The sequence below is a fragment of the Ochlerotatus camptorhynchus genome, unplaced genomic scaffold (assembly GCF_037179485.1).
Source record: "Ochlerotatus camptorhynchus isolate MF236.1 unplaced genomic scaffold, CSIRO-AGI_Acam_v1.1 ptg000401l, whole genome shotgun sequence".
Classification (NCBI taxonomy): Eukaryota; Metazoa; Arthropoda; class Insecta; order Diptera; family Culicidae; genus Ochlerotatus; species Ochlerotatus camptorhynchus.
In genome coordinates, this window is record NW_027040887.1 from 1353587 (window position 1) to 1376148 (window position 22562).

Consider the following 22562-nt stretch of genomic DNA (forward strand, 5'->3'; position numbering starts at 1 on the left):
TATTCTCTCAAACACTTTAGGTGTGATGAGCATTTTAATTTCGTAAAAATTGCTTATCTTTAAGCGGATACGGGTATTTCTTTTACTGCATGCAGACTTCATCAGTGCCATCATGTGATTCATCATCAGAGGATGTTAGTGGATACCGCATGAACCGAGGATGCGATATACCTAGCTGCGGTCCGATGTAAGAAAATTGGAGACCGGAAAATGTAGAGTGTATTAGTGAGTGAAATTAATTATGTCGAAAAAAATAGAAAAAAGTTTGCCGACTGGAATCGAACCACGGACGTTGCGACTATCAGACCTATGCTTTCTCCACTGCTCTCTCCATGCTTCTAAATATGGATAGCCTAAAAGCAAACATGAAGCGCTCATTTTCTCGCATGCTCGACTTCGTATGCTTTTTCTGCTGGAGAGATTCGAGACAAGTGTGTGCGTCGTTCTACAATGTTCTACAATGTGCGTCGTTCTACAAGCTTACTGGTATAGTCGAAAGCGTAGATGGAACACGAAATAAAAAAGAAAAAAAACCATTACATCGCCTACATGGTCAATTTCTAACATTCGTTGCGATGTTCATGAACAGAGGATGATAGGAAACGGAACTAACATTCATTGTAATAGATTTTTGGTTTGCGTGTAGTGTTGGGATAGAAATACTCATTTCAGTTCAATATTTATTAATTTCACAGAAGAAAACACGTTTGTTGAATTATATTTTTCAGCAGTTAAGGATTTGCCCTGATGGATAGTGATATTCTTCCAGGAAATAATCACCATCAGTATTGTCTTCGTATAATTTCCCACGCACGAAAAGGGCTGGGGTTTCAATGTTTACTGTTGGGATCGTAACCATGAAAAAGGATTATAAGTAATTATAGAAAGTTATTCAATATCAACGTTGAGCTTACTTCAATCCGTGATGATAAAAAGCACCTTCCTCCAATATTTACTGAAAAAAAAATACGAGAAAAAAACCTGGGCTGCGGGGTTGGGTCGGAACATTGTTGGTAGGTTCCGGGCTCGGAGTCACTATCAATGGTGTTTTATCGGTATAATATAAAGAATACCTTTGGTCTAAATCAAAATCAGATACCTCGTAAATGCCTCTGACTCAGACTCAAGTCCACTGCCGTGGAAAAAAAAAATACTTGCATCTGGATTTTCACTAGAGCTAAAATGACGATTGCAAAAAATGACAGCTAAGAATTTTACAATTCATGGTTAGTAAAATACGCAGTAAAATACGTTGAGTATTTTGACAAACGTCCAGAAAAAAATCTATGATTACTTTGTGTACAGTGGTAATAATTACTGACTTTTCGACAATACAGAGCATTTAGAATTTTCTGGCGTTCTCAGCAGTATTTTTTTTCCTTGATTTGTTTTCCGTCGATCTTGTTTTCCGTCGATCTTGTTTTCCGTGCTGAGCACCAGCTTCCACACCCGGACCCTACCTATCGACCCATCAACCATGAACCGGAGACCAACGGCTTTACTTCCCTTCCGAAGGAAGGCGTGATCAGAGATGTTAAGCCTCAGAACATCCGGGCGGTGCCTGCTGGGGTGAGAGTTAATCACGCTTCCAACTACACCACCGGCGCCGCTGCTTTCTCAGTAAATGCAAATCTGTGGTCAGTATTTTACAATAAACGTTACCGAAGTTCGGTTTGTATTTGCTGAATGTCAGTAATTCCGCTAATTTGAACTGAATATTCAGTAAAAGATTTGTTTTACGGTTCAAGCCCAGTTAAACATTACCGAACAACTAAATGCTGGATTAGTGTGTAGACACAGAGTTTAGATTACCAAAGTCGGTAAGCTGAGTTTTCAGTTATCAAATCAGTAGTTTTTTTATTTTTACTGAAAACTCCGTAAATCGCAGAATCTCGGAACTGTAAAAAATACCGTTTAAGTCAGTAAAGAGATTGCTTAAATATCAGTTATTTATATGTTTACATTACTGAGTTTTCATTATTGTTATTTCAGCATTTTGCTAAATAAATAAATCAAAAAATTAATCAGAAGAGTTGATTTCCGGTAGTTCATGATTTTTTTTTTTTCGGTTTCGATACGATGGCTATATGTTTAAAATGATTCTATTTTTACAATTTTTATTTGGGGACTGAGGACATGTTGGGGACATGTTTATCGCTTCCTGGTAGTTCGGCCGGAGGCTCTCTTGGTGTGTGGATTGCGTGATGTCTGGAGATCTACAACAGGCATCTTCAAATCGATGCAGGAGTGCTTAAACTGCCCAATTTCGTGGTAGTTTCGGCACTTCTGCGTTGGCTTCCAGTAGTTTAATTTATTTTCACAAAGGTTTTCTATTATCACACAGAGATTTTCGAGGGCAAGTGTGCGAGGTAGAACGAAGGATAATGACGCAAGTAAGATGAAATACTGATGAGATAAGCAATTTTGGATTTTTGATTGATCACTGCTCAGTAAAATATGACGAAAACTGAAAACTCTATTTTACTAAATTTTAGTCATTCACCGTGAAGTTGTTATTTTACGGAAAATTCAGTACTTGCTATAACCGTATTCAGTGGTTTGTTACAAAAGCTAGTTTTATTGAAAATAGCTGAATGTTCGGTATTTTTTGTGATTTAAAGTTCGAAAGCTGTAAAAAAGATTACCGAACAGGGAAGCCGTGATTAAGTGTGTACCAAAGCAAGAATATCTGAGGAAAAACAAGAAAATTTCTTACAGATTTTTCCTTGGAATTTTTCGAGCTAATTGTGAGCCCAATGGAGTATTTAAAGTAGTCAACCGTAGCAACGAGTGGCAAAACATCAACACTCGACAGTGATGCCGTTTTATAACATATATTGTTTGTGTCCTGCATGTCAACGTGTGCCCCAGCGTGCCAAACAGTGTGCTATGCTGTGTTTCGGCACACTGTACAGAGTTTATTACCCCTTGACCGATACGGTCAAATAAGTATTCGTTTTGCCGTGACGCTGAAGTAGACAACTGTCGCTCAAATTAAACGTCAATCGAGGTAAACACAAAATTGCGGGTTGCCAAACCTTGCCGACAAAATAGCTTAGTTGGCAACCAGATTTACTTCTGTTCTATCCGTGCGTCTCTTAAAACATCGTCTTTGCTGATTCATTGCACTGTTGACACACCACACATATAAAAAAATCTCTTCAAAATATTCATCGTGAATATTTTACGAGCGGCACAAGCGATTTGTTTATTGTAGGATAGATTTATCGGCGATAATTGTCGCCCGTGTAAACTATAGTCACTTTATATATAGCCTGGCGAAGACAATGATGGAAAACAATTTGAACTGTTATTTGCGGAAGCCAATCGAGCATTACTCTCTTATTTATCGACTAAGGAGGTGGACGTATTTAAATCGTGACGATAGTTAAATCGAACAAAAATGAAATCATTATAGACAAGTGCACGGATGGGTTTGAGTTCACTCACTTGAGAAAAAGGTACACAAGCTGCGGGCAATGTTTACTAATCATGAACCCTAAATGTTTGTTATTCATTATTCATGAACATGATTAGTAAAAATCATGTAAATAAAAATCGCAACTTGTGCCAATTTTTCTCGAGTGAGTGAACACAAATCCATCCGTACAGTCGTCTATAGGTGAAATAATGTTTTCGTTGTGATGCTAAATGAAACATTTGTTGTGTTTTTTTGCGAAGAAGATCGACGTGGTTAATGAATAAACGAAAAACATTATATATTTTGATAATTTGTGAAAATTTGAAAAGCTGAAATCATTTCAAATTTTAGAAAAGGACAATAGCCCCTCAAAGTTTCGCCTGTGGCAAAGATCCATACACAAAGGCGATCTACTCCCATAGGTAAACAAGTGGAACATAGGACCACGGAAAGCCGGCCATGAATAAATAAACTTCTCATCGCGTGCCCACTGGCCACTAGCATTTTGAAATAATAGTAGTACTAGTAGCAGGGAAAAATGAACAGTACCCGGCAGCGTGTAATGACCGTTGGTAAGGTACTACTAGAGGTAGAGAGAGGTGATAGGCAGACAAAATGATACGCAAATGAATATACCGACGACGACGACGACGACTCTCCCTGATGGGAAAAGTTTTGCTATTTACATTGCCGAAACGAACCTCGGAGGAATTGCATGCGCTGTCACAGACTGCCACCGGGTGCTGCGGAACGCCATTTGGATGACGTGACGAAATTTTCGCCGGTTGCCCTTCATCCACGGTTATCTGCCCCGCTAATATCATTCTGGAGGGTGTCAAAATTCCAAATCGGTCCCGCACTACCGCAGGACACTTTCCGGTCGGCAGTTTGCTAATGCTAATGGACATGGCGTGATGTTTTCGCCCATGGACACCGAAAATTAGCCTCCCATGAATTCGTTTACCCAAAGTTTGAATCGGAATGGACTACAATATATACAATCGCCCAAATTAAATTACGACCGACGACCGATGACGGTTGGTTTGGAACGGTACGGGGTACTTACCGTTCAGAACATTTCGGGACTGGCGGCGTAAGCGAATGCGTGGCGATGGTCTGTCACTGGTCTCTATCGAGCTGTGGTTTCCCATCGAGGTTTGGTTGGTTAGTTTCGATCGAGAGAGGGCAACCAGCACTTGCCGGATGAACCGGACATTGATGGTGCAATTAATTGGAAGATGCGGAAAACACGTCACTGACACTGTTTGTGTGTATTGAATGGGTACAATTACATTCGCAAATCGGAAGTCCATGACGCACTTGGATCGGTGGATTACTTTTGGGAGAGTCAAGCGTTCTGAAGAAAGCAAGGATCATTATGACAAGGTTATTTTATGAATCTGCGAGAAGCCTGTCTAGGACTCTATTAGAATCCAGTACTAGTTTCTACGGCTACAGTATCAGCCCTTAAAAGCATGAGCATTGATTGTAGTAGTTGTGTAAATGCATGTTGCTATTCCCGCGGATAAACTTTTATGACCAACAATGAGTATGAGTATTATTTGTATAATAAATTATGAGCCATCCATGGTCACACTTGCATAGTTTTTGGATTTGCTCATAATTTATTGTACAAATAATGCTCATGTTCATAGATTGCCATGCAAGTGTATCCGAGGCGCCGGTGGTGTAGTGGTAAGCGTGGTTACCTCTCACCCCTGCAGGCCTGGGTTTAATCCCAGTCGGCACCGCTGGGCTGTTCTGAGCCATAACCAGCGTTGCCAGATTGTATTAAAGCTTATCGGTATCAAAGGTATTAAAAAATCGGGTACATTCAAAGTGTTTTTATGTTACTTCATACGCGAAGTTAGCGATTTTCAGAGTTGGTTTGGAATGCTAACATGAAGCTTTAGTGTGATAATGTATTAGCTGGAGAATGATCTTTAGAAGAGAGTAGGTGGATAGTTCCGTTAGAGTACGGCAGTATGAAAATTGAATAGAAGTTGAAAATGAGCTAAGGGCCATTAATGCGACAGTACAAAGTCAAACGCACACCTTTTGCCTAACTCATACGATGTACGCGGAGATTTGAAGTATGTCTTCAAATCTGCATGCAAGAAGTGTGCGCTTGAGTCTGCTCAAATACTGTCTGCGGCTGTGGAATAGTTCTAGCGACGTTTTCATCACTACCTAAAGCCCCAAGTTGCCGAAAGCATTTCCAGTCGATGGTGTGTTATAATGTAATTCTTCTTTACTCTACTATTGTGTTGCTCCTCTCGTCATGACCAACGTGGTCATCTCAGAGAGAAAGCATCAGGGTGGTTGTTGCGTGCTGTACCATCATCAGCATTGTTGACGGCTACTCCCGCCTTGAGTTGTTACATTCAAAGTGTTTTTATGTTACTTCATACGCGAAGTTAGCGATTTTCAGAGTCGGTTGGAAATGCTAACATGAAGCTTTAGTGTGATAATTTATTAGCTAGAGAATGATCTTTAGAAGAGGATAGGTAGATCGGTTTTTATCGGTATTTACTATGAAATTGAAAAATGCCACAATCTATGGTCGAAATTTCGGGCAGATTACATCGTAGTCGTTGCATTGTTTTAAGACTGAGAAAGCCATTAATCAAAGCAAAATTTTAGCTTTTGAACTATGATCGCAAAATTCCGGGAGAAAAATCCGGGGAATGTTTGAATTAGCTTCTGAATGGAGCTGGAAAAACATCCAGAGAAAGACGAAAGAAGCTCTCCTGGATGAAGTTCGAGAAAAGCTGGAAAAACCTCCGGAAATTTCTAAGACACGAATTGAGAAACTTGTGGCGAAAATATAAATGAACTATCGGATAAAAAATCGGATGTTACATGCAAAGGAAGCTAGAAAAGTTTCGAAAACCGGAAGTAAATTTCCAGAAGGAGCCATTTCCAGGGAAAACCAGAAGAAGCTCGGAAAAACCTACCAATAGAAGTCGAACAAAAAAACCTTTGGCTTATGGTCAAACTTCCAGAAGAAGACGAAAGAAATTTCTGGGAAAATTGATTGAACTTCCTTGAGAAGACGAAATAAACTTCCTGGAGACGCTGGCAGAAACTTCCTATGTTAGATTGGAAGAAACATTTGAACAAAGTCGGAAGCCAGAGCGCTTACGGAACAGTCGACAGAAACAAGGACATAATTCCGGAAGAAAGAAAATTCCTGAGGGATGTTCAAATAATCCAGAAATTTTCCCTGATATTCAAAAAAACATCCCTGAAGACTCCGAAACTTGCCTGACGTTTTCGGAACATTCCTGAAATGCACTTAGGAATATTCCGTAATTCCTCGAAATTCCTTAAAAGTTCTTGTAATTCTCCTGAACTTAGGGGTTGTTTAGGAGTTCCCTGGTCATCCTCAAAGCGCTCGGAACTTCCCTGATTATAATAAGACTACCGGAATATCTCTAAACATCTTAGAAAGTCTCTGGACTTTTTTGAAGATTACGAAATCTCTCACAAATTTCTTGAACTTATTGTAACATCATCATTCACAGCAAAAAATTAATTTTAATATTACATCCAAGAGGATGCACTTCAATCATGTCGAAAATCTCATGTAATTGTTATGGCCACACAAATAAATAAATGCAGTTAAAGCAACGTAATGTCAGTCTATGCCCTGTACTAATGATATTTTTTCCTATTTTGGCAAGTAATATTACACCATATTTTCGACACGATTGAAGTGCATCCACTTTGATGTGATATTAAAATTAATGTTTTGCTGTGTTGAAGTTCTCTGATCTTCCCGATTTATTTTTTATTTTTTAAAAGTTATCGACACTACCATTATAAAGCATAGTATTTCCCATAAAATGTCCTCAAAATGATCTTATGTTCATGTAACTTCCCTTACGTTTCTTAAATTTGAATGGACATTACTGAAGTTTTCGGAAATGGCATGAGTTTCGTGGAACTCCTTTAAAATTTCAGCAATTTCATTGAAATTAATTGATCTGTCCTGATCAGGGGTTGAAACAGTTGACGTTTTTTACTTCTTTGTCGTGCGCGACAGTTTGTTTGTATTCGTATACACATGTTCTACCGTCGTCTCTCTCGCACAACAAGAACGGAAGAATAACATTCGAGCTAAAAGAAAATTATCAAATAACTATCATATGACATGTGATTTCGTTGTATTTCCATAATTTGGTGTAAACTGAACCATTTCTGAACAGCAATGATATTACTAGGGCATCATTGCTTGCTATTTTCAGAATTCAGGCAAGCACAACATCAGCAGCTCTTATTATGCGAAAAACTAAAATACATACATTCGTGACGGTCTTCGGCGACAGTGTTGTATAACAGAGCCTGTCATATGACATTTTAATTTAGTACTGTACTATGATAGCTTGTTTTGCAAGTATCGGAGGAAAAGGCAGTCGATTGTCACAGAAAATGTGTCGACTACCGTGACCGCTTACAACACTGGTCCTGATGCTCTCTGAGCTTCACTAAAGTTTGCTCCAAAAGTACAGAAATTTCGTGACAAATATAAAACCAAGAATCAAATACAAATTTAAAAAGACAAAACGACGTAGACAAAAATCATGTGAAACATCAACATTGATATGAACCTTAGTGAAGAAATTATTTTGAATAACATCCATGCGCTTACCGATAGGAATTTCACTCACTGTATTTCATTCAGAGAGCATGAACCTTGTGCATTTTTCTGAGAGATTTTCGTCAATGATTCTGACCCGCTCAAGAATTCCCCAAAAATTCTATCCAGAATTCCAGGACCATCCTATTAGCGCTGATACTTATCCTCCAACAATCTTATTTTGTCTAATACACCACCTCACTACACTGTAGTACAAGTGTTAATTTAATTACCATTTAATAAACCCGAATTGCTGCGATTTCCAGTCAGATTTACTGCCATTTACCGCCGCGTCAGAATGGCTCCTCCAGATAGCTACAAAGGAAACCAGTCGTTTCTCGATCACAATGAATTCGATTCTAGCTGAACGACTCATTACTGCCACCATCCATCGCATGGAATTAAAGAACGTCTCCTTTGGTTGCTCTTCTCCTCCATCCTTTGCGATTTTGTTGTTGGTGCGTAGCGTAGGTTCATGTGATTTATGGGAATCGATTTTCATCATTACGGTGGCGAGTCTTGGTGTAGGGATGGAAGCTGGGTGGTAGGTAGGGCCATAAAAATAAATAGGCAAACATTGAGAGCGGTTTCATTCATTGCGAAAATGGAGTCATCCGGTGAGATGCAGAGGACGATGCTCGGAAAAAAAGATTGGATGTAGAAGAGAGGGAGAATGGCAATATTTTTGCATGAAATTTGTACAGGCACGCAGAAAATTATTGTTTTGAAATTTTATGTTAACAGAAATTTTGGTGTATTGCCAAAATTACAGGCATATGAAAAGTGCATCTATGATTGGAGGAATACGCAATAAAACTTTTTTTTTTCTTGATTTGTTTTCCTTCGATCTTGTCGCCACGTACACGCAATAAAACTATATGTTGTTCATTTGACGTGGTACACAAATTACATAATGCAAAAAATCTAGATTGTGAACCCCCCTCCCCTCTTTTTACCAATAAGTAACGTTTGACAAGACTCCGCCCCCTAAAATAACGTAACGTTAACTCACTCGGCTTCCCTTTTATTGTCCAGATTGAATATTTTCCTTTTTTACCAAAGTTGCGCTAAAAATAGTCCGTCTATAAAATTTTTGCTCATGCAAACAAAAGTTTAAAAAAATCAAAGTTCTATCACCACTAGTAGGGTAGAACGCTACTTCGTCGTAATCGCCCATTTCCGTTCTATCGAGCAAGGAACATCAATATTATCAATGATTTCACCGTGAACAAATCAATAATACGTTTGTTTCGATGCGTTAGCTCATAAGCTAGCGCGTTGTATGAACATTTACACTCATTGTTCTCAAAACAAAAGAACTCCTAGAGAATCCATTTTATATGTCTTCATTCGTAGAACGAAGAAAAACCTAGAAAAAACCAATAGCGTTTTAATACGTTAGGACGGAATTGAAACTCGTAGAACGAATTTGAAATCAAGAAGGAGTGTTAGATTCCTAACAATATTTCAACAATATGTGACTCTTTATCAAATCCAACGGTACGTATAGAAAGGTAAATAAATTTGGAAGTCATCTTTTGTAGAATCAATCCATTTTTGGGTTCATATCCGTTCGAAAAAGAGAGGTTAAGTGCGGGTTGTGCTTTATAGGACGAAAATTAGATCAAAAACCCTATGCCCATATGGTATTATATTGTAAAATGTAGCACTTTGTTGCATTCAAATCGTGAATTTTTATTTTTGCTAAACTGAACAAAAACAAATCTTAGGGTTTATTTTGACAGCAGAAGACTTCTTGCAAAATACGCAGTAAATAATCTCATATAAGAGGCAACTTAAAGGGTGATACGGTCAAAATTTGGTCAAGGGAAAACGCGTGTAAATCGGTGAAATCGTTTATTTAAAAAATCAAATTAAATTTCTTTTTCAAGTTCAATTAGTATAAAATTCAGGAAAAATATTCAGTTAGGCTTCCGCTTTTCCAAATCCGAATTGCCGGGCCTTACGCTTGACCCCTGCCATCAGATTTTGTACAGCCAACTTGTCCACCTTCTTCGCCGCAGAAAGCCAGTTTGCCTTGAACTGCTGCTCGCCCTTAGCAGTTTTTTTGGTCTTCTTTAGGTTCCGCTTGACAATAGCCCAGTATTTCTCAATTGGGCGGAGCTCTGGCGTGTTGGGAGGGTTCTTGTCCTTGGGAACCACCTGCACGTTGTTGGGGCGTACCACTCCATGGCCTTTTTACCGTAATGGCAAGATGCCAAATCCGGCCAAAACAGTACGGAACAACCGTGTTTCTTCAGGAAAGGCAGCAGACGTTTATTCAAACACTCTTTCACGTAAATTTCTTGGTTGACAGTCCCGGAAGCTATGAAAATGCTGCTTTTCAAGCCACAGGTACAGATGGCTTGCCAAACCAGATATTTCTTTGCGAACTTTGACAGTTTCATGTGCTTGAAAACATCTACTACCTTTCCCCTTCCTTTTGCCGTATAAAACTCCTGTCCCGGAAGCTGCTTGTAGTCGGCTTTGACGTAGGTTTCGTCGTCCATTACCACGCAGTCAAACTTCGTCAGCATCGTCGTGTACAGCCTCCGGGATCGCGCTTTGGCCGTCGTATTTTGTTTATCATCGCGATTTGGAGTCACTACCTTCTTGTAAGTCGATAGTCCGGCTCGTTTTTTGGCTCGATGCACGGTTGTAGACGATACACCCAGCTCATTTGCGGCATCTCGGAGAGAGAGGTTAGGGTTTCGCTTGAAACTACCGGCAACTCTCTTTGTCGTCTCAGCGGCTTCCGGTTTTCGATTTCCCCCGATCCAGACTTCCTGGCTGTCGACAAACGTTCCCCAAACACTTTAATTACATTTGTAACGGTTGATTTGGCAACTTTTAGCGATTTTGCCAACTTTGCGTGCGAGTAGCTCGGATTTTCGCGATGCGCGAGCAAAATTTTGATATGCTGCTCTTCTTGCTTGGACGGCATTTTGACAACTGAAGAGTGAATTCCAAAATCAAAATAGGAGCAACATTCTACACACACACACCTTCAAAATGAGGGGTGTTCAGGTTTTTTAAATGCAAAATTGAAAGAAAAACGTCAAGTTGATATTGACCAAATTTTGACCGTATCACCCTTTACCCTTTTATCATTAGCTTCAGAAGGTGTCATTAATGATGATCATCAAAAAAGTGGGATTGTGATAGTGAAAATATCCACCAGACAGTTTCGATGCTTTTTCCAGCATTGACACAAGAAATACATAAAAAATGAGTATTTCATTTTCCCATAAACTATCTTTATGAACTCACCACTTTCAAATTGTTACAACTAAATACGCGTCAGAATAAAAAAAAGTTTTTTTTTATTCTGAAAGTGTGAATGCATTACATGTATCCAATTGATACATCGATGTGTTTATGCGGGGCTTATTGTATATGAAGGAGACCTCAGAATGTACGTGTAGGAACAGGCATTCTTGAAATGGGTCACTGGATGTACAATAGAGCTGTCACCTTCCAGCTCCAGGGCTAAAAATGTTTGCACCTATGATACAGGATAGATGCAGACAGGTTTCTTCCATAAAAACACTGCCGGTTAGTGGGCGATGGATTGTACACAAAACTATTTTAAAAAAAAAACATAGTATTTTATTTCGGCTTAGCACTAAGATACATAAAAAGTTGAGGGTTGTGCCCAAAGCACGACCGCATTGTTGACGTGGAATTACGAGATTATTTTGCTGTTCCATTCAATAATATATAAATGACAAAAGAAATGGTTGATTAATTTTATAAAAAAATCGAAACCCTTTATATTTTTCACGGCTGTCCCTTGGAACTTTCATTCGAATTCACTTGAAATTATCTTTCTTAGTCCCTCAGAATTCAATACTCCCGGAATTTCTTTGAAGTTGTCATAAGAACTCTCTCTACATTCTCATTGGAATTTATTTAGAACATTCATTTGAAATTAACCTGTCATGTAATTTCACACAGAACCACCTACTTATTCTACTTTGAACTTAAACAATTGACTTGGCGTTGTAGTCAAAACTCTTGTAAGTTCTTCAAAGTGATTGTAGGCGGAAAATCTAGTTGTTAAGAAATTATTATTTACCAAAGAGAGGACGAAGTATGTATATTATTTTTCCGGTTCATAATCGAAATTCACGGAATTCTCCCGGTGATTTAAAATATCCGGCTTTTTCCCGATTTCCCGGTTCACCCAGTGGCCAGTTAACAATAGATCTTATCCATCTGATTAACATTACTAGAGATAGCAATATCTCCTATCTAGTCGAAACACAGAAAACGAAACTAACGCAGAAAGTGAGTAACTATTGCTCATTCGTAAGGGTTCATTTCTAAAAGCGTTCATCACTCAGCGCATAAATAACCTACGTAAAAGTGACTCACTGTCTGAATAAGATTAATTTTCAGTGAATGTAGACTGCTAAACAAGCCTTTTGAATCAAATGTTAGCAGCGCTGAATGAACCCAGTCATGCGATAGGTATTGTCCATCCGAATAACTTCACTGAATACAGAAGCCTGCTTTCTGGCCGTGCTGTCAAGTTAAGACATGAAAGTTGATGCAAATTGCACACTGAGCTTTACTATACAATATCCAATTTCTAGCCGAGAATTAAACGAATATTACTCAGAGAATGAGTCTCTTTTACTGATTCGTAAGGCAAATTTTAATTAAATCGTAGGTTACTCATGCGTTGAATAATCTATGCTTAAAAAAAAATCCACACGAATGAGTAAAAGTGACTCACAACTGTGTAAAAGTTATTCACTCTCGTGAGTTAGTTTCGTTTTCAGAGTGCAACGCAACGAACACTTCTGTTTATCACTTGGCAGCCAAACGTAACCGCAGTCAAACTTTCTACGTTTCGCTTACTTAAGCATTTGGATTATCATTCTATGCCCCTCCTTTTTCTGTATTTAGCTGATGTAGGTGAATGAATAGAAAAAAATCCTACGATGTCTACGCTGCAGTGAACAAGTTGTCCGTCCAACGTTCAACGCTGAACGATTATGCGGCTTCGGCTTGTGTTGTTAGGGACCAACTTTCTGATGGCTGTGTTAAGGGTGACCACCTTGCGATCGACAAAAATGTATGAGAAATTTGAAAGTTTCAAAACTGCTGAATTTTTAGCTATTTAAATATTTAACATTTATAATGTGCGACATACAACACAAATCTAATAAAACTGCCGAATCGAACGACCTACAAATAATCAAAATCCATTGATTATTGGCCAAGTTATTATCATTTAAAATCTGACAAATTTTGGTTGCATTTCCCTGGCTTGGCACCCTTCTCGAAAGACGTAGCCCTACGTCAAAAATCATTTAAGGTGACTGGTTGTGACATCCTTATTCTCGTAACCACTTCGAAACTTTAAGTGCACAAATATCAGCTTCTATGAAACGTGCAACATTCAAATTGTTACTCCACGTTTGCTGCACTGCAGCATACATGAAGTAGCAATTTCAAATGAAATGAGGCATTGTGTATTTAAAATTTGTGTATTTAAAAATTCGAAGTGGAAGTGGAAGCCTATGTAGCGGCCATTTGTGGACTCTACAAGAAATCACCTTAACTGTTCTCACTACATCAGCACATAAATTTTCTTTAACAATGAAATTAGTTTAACTCGTAGTTTATCCCGAATATAACTGAAAATCTGCTTATTTATTCGCCGTTTGCCGATGATCAAAGGACGGTCACTGTATGGAAGTATGTGTAAAGCTATGTATCATATTTTGTATCCTAGCAGCAATCCAGTGTTGCCAAAATAGTTTCAAGAAAATATTAAATAAAATTCAGTAACATGAATTCGAACAGTGAAAGAAGCAACACTTATAACAAAATTTCAATATTTTCTCTTTTGGATAAACCGGCAACACGACCAGCCAAAATCCAATATGTTTGAACATATTATTATGTTGCTATTTACAAACAAACAACACACTGTAGCTGTGGGTGACTTTCATTTAGTGAAGATTACCTACCAGCAGTCACATCAAGTTGTTCAAATGGACAAGACCGAGTGGCTCCAGAGTGCAAATCAAGTTTTTTTTTAGCGATAACTCAGGATCTAGGCCACATAAAAGTTTCCTGTCTTCAGCAAAGTTGTTAAAATAAACGGGACCCGTTAAATAGTGAGCATTTTGGATGAGAAATTAATAACAATGCAATTTTAGACTTCGTCATACATTTGATCAGACAAAATCAGGTTCAATGAGTCATTTTCATATGAATATGAACAGCCTCATCATTCACTGCCTCGTGAGAGTCTGAATGATTGGGAAGCAAACGAGTTACTGACAGCAGAGCACTCATCCTTGTTTCGAATGACTAAGCGTATATTTTCTATGGTAAAATGCCTCAATTACATGCTGTGTGAGCGAAGGCAAGACAGCCTATGCAGTCAATAATTGTATGCTCTGGACAAGATAGAAGCTTCCTCACCGACTTTAGAAGTTACCATGACATTGGTGCTCAGAGCACACTTCTGACAACTGTCTTCATTTTCATGGAAAACGTTTAGCTAAGCCACGGACACGTGTGCGAAATTATGAGCTGATTCGTGTCTGATCTATCCTGGTTAAACCATGTTTGCCTAGATTAAAAAAAAAAACTATGCTTTTGATTATCAGAAACCACTCGTTGAGATATTGTCAAAAGTCTAACACTGCTTCTTGACGCCAAACTCGGCCTACGGATTCTAAATTCGGCCTAACGCATTGAAACGCCAATGAATTCACTTCGGCCAATCGGATGAAGATAAATTGATTAGGTCGGAGCGCTGCTTTTGTTTTTGGGAATAATGGGTGCAAACCTTCATGTCACGCGTTCTCATCGATTTTGTTCGGTAGCTTATTAACTAAAGTATCGTATCAAAGGCATAATTTACTTGTTAACGTCGAAATCATGGATTTATTTGAAGTTTTCTGCTCGATAGGCCCAAAATGGGCGATTAGGCTGAAGTAGTTTTCTACCCTACTCGCTAGCTAACACTAAAGAGCAAAAATGTTATTCAAGTGATAACTTCAGATCGCGACACGAAAAAAGTTTTTTTTTCATCCAAGTTTTTTCAAAAATCAGATATGACTGATGGTGATGCCAAAGATCAAATAGAAAAAGTTCTTGTGATGCCAAAGGTGATGCCAAAGATCAAAAAGAAAGAGTGCTTGTAATAATAACGTAAAATTATGGTAAAATCGAAGTTACTTGGCACAAAAAGTCGAATGGTAGAAAAAGGGAAAACAATATAATAATGCACACAGCTATGTTAGGGAAATAAAGAGAAGAAAAAAGAAGAAAAACAAAAAAATAGAAGAAAAGGAAGAAGAATAAAAATAAAGAAAGTAATAAAATAGAAGAGAAGCACCGAAGAAAGAAAGAAAAAACATATATCTTACAAAAAAGCACAGTTCTTCCGAATAATATTATTTTTGTAGTTTATGACACTGGGTACTAAGATCACACTATCATTATTGTTCCTTCTTTTCATCGACCTTCTGTAGCTCTTTGGAACATTTTACGATTAGTGCATTCGACTATTTGTTTCTTTTGGGCCATTCAACCTTTTGTATCTCTTTCAGCCATTCGAACTTGTGTCCATTCGATCTTTTGTCCATCTTTGAACCATTTGTACATTTGTCCATTCGACCTTGTGTACCCTTTTGCATCATTTGACCTTTTGACACCCTTCTCATTATTCAACCTTTTGTCCATTAGACCTTTAATATCTTCGACTTTTTGTCCTTCCAACCTTTTGTCATTCGAAGTTTTTTCTTTAGACCATTTGTACCACATCCCTTTTAATCTGGATGAAAGGTAGAATTTACAAAAAATCAAATTGACAAAAGGTTGAATGTACATAAGGCCGAAAAAGAGTTAAAAAGACAAAAGGTCGAATGGATAAAAGATCGAAGCCGACAAAAGTCTAAAATGGACAAAACATTTTTTTTCTTTATTTAAGAGATTTTTAGCCATAGGCTAGTTCAAACAAACAGCCGAATGGGACAACCTGTCGAATTGCACAAAAGGTCAAATGAGACAAAAGGTCAAATGGGACATAAGGCCGAATGGGACAAAATGCTGAATAGACAAATGGTCGAATGGGACAAAATTTTGAATGGAAAAAAAGATCGAATATGCAAAAGGTTGAATGGACAAATGGCCGAATGGGACAAACGATCGAATGGGACAAAAATTTGCATGGGACAAAAAGTCGAATGGAAATTATGGAAAATGTTTTGAAAATAAATAAGAAGTAGAATTACTTCAAGTTAATCACAAAAAATATACTTAAAAACATCATCAAGGCAATATGACATGTAAAGCACGTAAATCAAGCTTAGGCTTTAAGCTACGTAACTGAAATACTCGTTATAACTCTCGCTTGGTGATAACACTTTCTCTAAAATATGAGCAGTTCTTTTATAAATAAAAGTTTTAAAACAATCCAACATCGAAACATATTTCTCAATCTTAATGTTGAGTCTTGGAGGCGAACCAGCCCCAGGCTGAAAGCCTCCCTAATAAAGATACATAATAATAATAATCTTAATGTTGAGTCCTTCTTTGTTACATTAGCAGTTCTTTGTCAAATAAAAGCTATTTAAATTATGCTTCTTCTTCTTCTTTAACGCATTTCAAGCTAAATACCTAGACCAGACCGGGAATCAAACCCAGCCGCCTCCAGCATGGTCTTGCTTTGTAGCTGCGCCTTTACTGACTGAGCTAATGGAGGCCCCAAAAAAAACTATTTAACACTCATGCTTAAAATGCTCGCAAGCTATGAAAGAATTTCCTTTTTGTAACATGAGCAGTTTTTTGAAAGATAAAAGCTACTGACAACCCATCTTTAAACGCTCGAAAGTAAATTTGAGCTTGTGTCCATACGTTATTTTACCGCCATTTGTCCATTCAAACTTTTGTCCATTCGACCTTTTGTCCCATATGAATTTATGTCCATTAGACCTTTTATCCCTTTCGACCATTTGTCCATTTCAACCTTTCGTTTATTGTTTCTTGTTTCATGTTTCTTGATTCTTGCTTCTCGTTTCAGGTTTCTTGTTTGTTACATATTTGTTTCTTGTTTGTTGCTTGGTTCATGATTCTTTGTTCATTGTTAATTGTTAATTGATAATTGTTAATTGTTAATTGTTAATTGTTAATTTTTAATTGTTAATTGATAATTGTTAATTGTTAATTGTTAATTGTTATTTTTAATTGTTAATTGTTAATTTTTAATTGTTAATTTAAAATTGTTAATTGTTGATTGTTAATTGTTAATTGTTAATTGTTATTTGTTAATTGTTTATTGTTAATTGTTAATTGTTTATTGTTAATTGTTAATTGTAAATTGTAAATTGTTTATTTTTAATTGTTAATTGTTAATTGTTAATTGTTAATTGTTAATTGTTAATTGTTAATTGTTAATTGTTAATGGTTAATTGTTAATTGTTAATTGTTAATTGTTAATTGTTAATTGTTAATTGTTAATTGTTAATTGTTAATTGTTAATTGTTAATTGTTAATTGTTAATTGTTAATTGTTAATTGTTAATTGTTAATTGTTAATTGTTAATTATTAATTGTTAATTGTTAATTATTAATTGTTAATTGTTAATTGTTAATTGTTAATTGTTAATTGGTTATTGGTAATTGTTAATTGTTAATTGTTAATTGTTAATTGTTAATTGTTAATTGTTAATTGTTAATTGTTAATTGTTAATTGTTAATTGTTAATTGTTAATTGTTAATTGTTAATTGTTAATTGTTAATTGTTAATTGTTAATTGTTAATTGTTAATTGTTAATTGTTAATTGTTAATTGTTAATTAATAATTGTTAATTGTTAATTGCTAATTGTAAATTGTTAATTGTTAATTGTTAATTGTTAATTGTTTATTGTTTATTGTTTATTGTTTATTGTTTATTGTTTATTGTTTATTGTTTATTGTTTATTGTTTATTGTTTATTGTTTATTGTTAATTGTTTATTGTTTATTGTTTATTATTTATTGTTTATTGTTTATTGTTTATTGTTTATTGTTTATTGTTTATTGTTTATTGTTTATTGTTTATTGTTTATTGTTTATTGTTTATTGTTTATTGTTTATTGTTTATTGTTTATTGTTTATTGTTTATTGTTTATTGTTTATTGTTAATTGTTAATTGTTAATTGTTAATTGTTTATTGTTTATTGTTTATTGTTTATTGTTTATTGTTTATTGTTTATTGTTTATTGTTTATTGTTTATTGTTTATTGTTTATTGTTAATTGTTAATTGTTAATTGTTAATTGTTAATTGTTAATTGTTAATTGTTTATTGTTTATTGTTAATTGTTAATTGTTAATTGTTAATTGTTAATTGTTAATTGTTAATTGTTAATTGTTAATTGTTAATTGTTAATTGTTTATTGTTTATTGTTTATTGTTTATTGTTTATTGTTTATTGTTTATTGTTTATTGTTTATTGTTTATTGTTTATTGTTTATTGTTTATTGTTTATTGTTTATTGTTTATTGTTTATTGTTTATTGTTTATTGTTCATTGTTTATTGTTTATTGTTTATTGTTTATTGTTTATTGTTTATTGTTAATTGTTTATTGTTTATTGTTTATTGTTAATTGTTTATTGTTTATTGTTTATTGTTTATTGTTTATTGTTTATTGTTTATTGTTTATTGTTTATTGTTTATTGTTTATTGTTTATTGTTTATTGTTTATTGTTTATTGTTTATTGTTTATTGTTTATTGTTTATTGTTTATTGTTTATTGTTTATTGTTTATTGTTTATTGTTTATTGTTTATTGTTTATTGTTTATTGTTTATTGTTTATTGTTTATTGTTTATTGTTTATTGTTTATTGTTTATTGTTTATTGTTTATTGTTAATTGTTTCTTGCTTATTGTTTATTGTATTGTTTCTTTATTCTTGTTTCTTGTTTCTTGTTCCTTGTTTCTTGTTTCTTGTTTCTTGGTTTTTATTACTTCGTCTTGCATTTTTTATTTCTACTTACATTTTCAAATCACCTGTACTCTGCCCCAATTCCACGTCCATGAATACGAAACGCGTATATAGATATTTCTCAACCAGCAACCCAACAAAATGCGAAAGGAAATTAAGCCATCCTCACCAAACAGAAGTCCCATGATTCGAGTTTCCGCCAGCATGTCTGTCTCTATTTGTTTTGCTGCAGTATTCGAGGGCAGCCTTTTAAAATTACCATTTCTGGAAAACGACAGAAGAAAGCCATTTTCCAGAAAGAAGACCACCACCATCGCAAATACTGCTGGTTGGCAGCAAAATTCTCTCTCACCCCACAACTCAGCAATAAAGATGCCCGATTTGGCACAACTTTGCGACCGCTCTGATATATTATAAGCACCATTGGTTCGTCTTCGTCGTTTGTCTAGTAGGGAGCAAAGAAGAGAACGGTCACGCACAGATACTGCCCTTTTCCAATTCATCCTCGTGCCTTACCCTGATTTACCCCTCAGTCACCGTTGATTGAAAGTGAAAGTGAAACTTCATGCTGTGGAACGAGCAAAAAAAAAATTATGAATGAGCGAGTAAATGTAAATGAATGGAACCGTGAAATTCCACTCGACAATCGATACTCCCTCCCTCCGGGTGGGTCTGTGTTTACTACCCTCGCCTTCAACGTTCAACCTGATGATGTTTGCAAAACACACAAGTCCGAAGAAAATTCCCTCTCCTCCTCTCCCGAACTGGCTTTCGCAGGCAGAGGTCAGCCAACCAGCTGCGGATGGTCTAAATTTATCCCCGTGTGATGGCTATTTTTACGACTCGACATTTACGTGAGTCTCCCCATCTCCGGTTGTGCGTCCATTTCTGCGTAATGTTTGCAGTTGTTTTGTTTTTTAAGGTCTTCATTTTCGTGCTAATCCAGAAGAAGACCAAAAGTAGATGCCATAAGACATCAGCTGACGGTGGGAATTTTGACAACGCCGTTTTTACAAATGCTCGATATCATTCGTTCGGGGGGTTGTGAAATTTTAGTTGGAAAATAGAAATCGATAATTTTATGAATATAAGGTTAAACAAAATAAGGCAGGGAAGTTTTTGCAGCATCCAAATCACATCTCTGCTAGGCACGATTTATGAGGAGTCCTAGACTAGGTAGAAACAGTAACAAATTGGACTATAAATTGATTTAACCACTGTGCTTCACAAACATCGTTAGGCTAATTGCTGACCTTTCAACTGATAACTCGTGCAGTGCATCCGCCATAATTGACACCCCACTTGAAAACGAGATCATTACGGTTGAAGCCCAATCAAGCTTGTTACCAGACCACCATCCACTGTGCACTGCAATAAATCACATGTCTTCCCAGTCCCAGCCGACCAGACAGACCGAAACCGAAAAACCGCACAGCACTGAGTCTGCCAAAAGCAGCTGCCCATCAATTTCGAATAAATTTGTCGGGAACCGCTACACAAATCTCGGTAGGTACTTACTCCGTTCAATCTTTGTCATGCTCATGCCGCGGCCGGTTTTCCTCCACTGCCGGCACCATCCCTTAGAGGTGAACAACTTGAGCAGGCTGCCACTGTGCGGTGTGATTTCCCCGCCCCGTTCGATCTCCGACGACCGGCAGGACGAGGAATCCTCAAAACTCGAACCACGTCGAGTTCGCTGGAAACAGCCACAGCTCCGCAGTATGTCAGTCATCGTTTCGTTTGACAATTGCCCGCCTGCCACAGAACGATGAGGCTAACCGCACGAACACACACACTTTTTCCACACTCGTCCTATCCTACTACTGCCGTTGTTACAACTACGCACTACACTACAGCTAGGGGGCACTCTTCCTGTGGTAGAAAACACCCGAACTTCAAACCTCTTCTAGGATATTTCCCTTGATTTAATCACCCTTACTTGATGCTATGAATTCTTCTACCGGCACTCACATTTCCAACGTGCTACACCACAAAGCCACACATCCTTCGGCACATTCAGTAGCTCACTTCCATGGGGCTCTTGCTTTTCAATAAATTGGAATTTTCCACCCTTCTGAAGGGCTTTGTTTCACTCTTCGGTTTATTTTTTGCTCGTGGGAAGCTTTTTAATTTGTCACCCTTGTTACTTCATTACGTGGTCGCCCATCGGCCATCACCTATGGGTACTGCAAGAATGACAACGACAGGTAAGGCGGGAGAAATCGATCCGCTCCGCTGGTGTCGTCTGGGTGCTCGTCGTTGGAGGAAAGTTTCCAGGCTAGGCGGCAATCTTTTAATTAACTTTCCACATTCTTCCACCCTGCTGGTGGTCTGCTCTGCTGATGAGTACGCGGGATGATACAGCCTGACAGTGACTGGAGGATGATCCACCTGGATACGGGTGTCGTGGCGTCTGTGCTTTCTCTTCTAATCCTTAGTTAATACGGGGTCGGTAGGATGCTTGTCAAGGATGTTGTCTTCTACGGCGATGAGGATAAACATGTGACGGGTTCTCTGAAATAGAACAGAAAGAAAGGGGTGGATGTGGTTTCAATTAGTTAATGGTTGGAAGTACGATAGTGAAATGAGGTAAATTATTCAGATTCGAAGGTTGCAAACCATGCGTTTCCAGAGACTTGATCGGATCGGAAGCGAATTTAGTGAGGCAGGACACTATGCTTACAATTTTGTGCGAACGAGTTCTGTAACTTAAATATATATGGTAATCCATTATAATGCCGAGGAATCCATGCATGAAATCTTTGTTTCAAATTCTTCAGAGACCTTCAAAAAGCATCGTAGAACTTATGAAAACTTCGTAGACATTCGTTGAACTGCGTTCAAGTTCTGAAAATATTCTAGATGTACAGCAATTCAGAAAATTCTGTTAAGTTTTCAAGTCCAAGCAAAATTTGTTGAAGTTCAGTGAAATTCAGTTGAACATGGAACTTCGGATAATTTTGTAGAACTCAGCAATTTTTGAAGAAGTTCAGAATTTTTTTAGATCTTCATCAAATATTGTGAAAAATAAGCGAACAAATATTGTGAAAAATTAGCGAAATTAGCGAATTTTGTAAAAATAAAGGAACCATGCTGATGTTTGGTGACATTTCTTTAATGTCATTAGAGATGATCAGAGTTTATCTTCAGAATTCAGGAAATTTATGCTTAAATCGGAGACCTTAGTAGAGCACAAATGCAGAGATAATCGAAGCAATTGGGGGGTTGTGATGAAATTCGGAAAAGTTTTCTGAAAACTGGGAACCTTCTAAAAGTTTGGGAAATTTCGTTAAATTCATTTAGCTTCTGGGTTATGAAAAATTTAATGAACTTAAGATATAATTTGTAAATTCCGTAGAAAATCTAGAAATGTTAGAGAAGTTCAAGACACTTTGAAGAAATTCAGATAACTGCATAATAATCTTGAGAACTTCGTAGAATTTTAGCGAATTACAAAGAAACTCCAGGAAATGCTGATGATTGCAAGGAATTTCATAGAGGCTTGGAAACTTTGTTTCGCTCAGATATTTAGAAAAAAAAATCG

At 36.8% G+C, this 22562-nt stretch overlaps 1 protein-coding gene across 2 annotated transcripts in view; it reads right to left on the reverse strand.

Moving 5' to 3' along the window:
* rdgC (retinal degeneration C) overlaps positions 1-22562 on the reverse strand; it is a 215609-nt gene that overhangs the window by 98258 nt on the left and 94789 nt on the right. For both annotated transcript variants that reach the window (XM_065233385.1, XM_065233383.1), the window contains exon 2: positions 20537-21532. In XM_065233385.1, the coding sequence (XP_065089457.1) occupies positions 20537-20750 (214 nt within the window). In that variant the 5' untranslated portion in view covers positions 20751-21532. The remainder of the gene's footprint in view (positions 1-20536; positions 21533-22562) is intronic.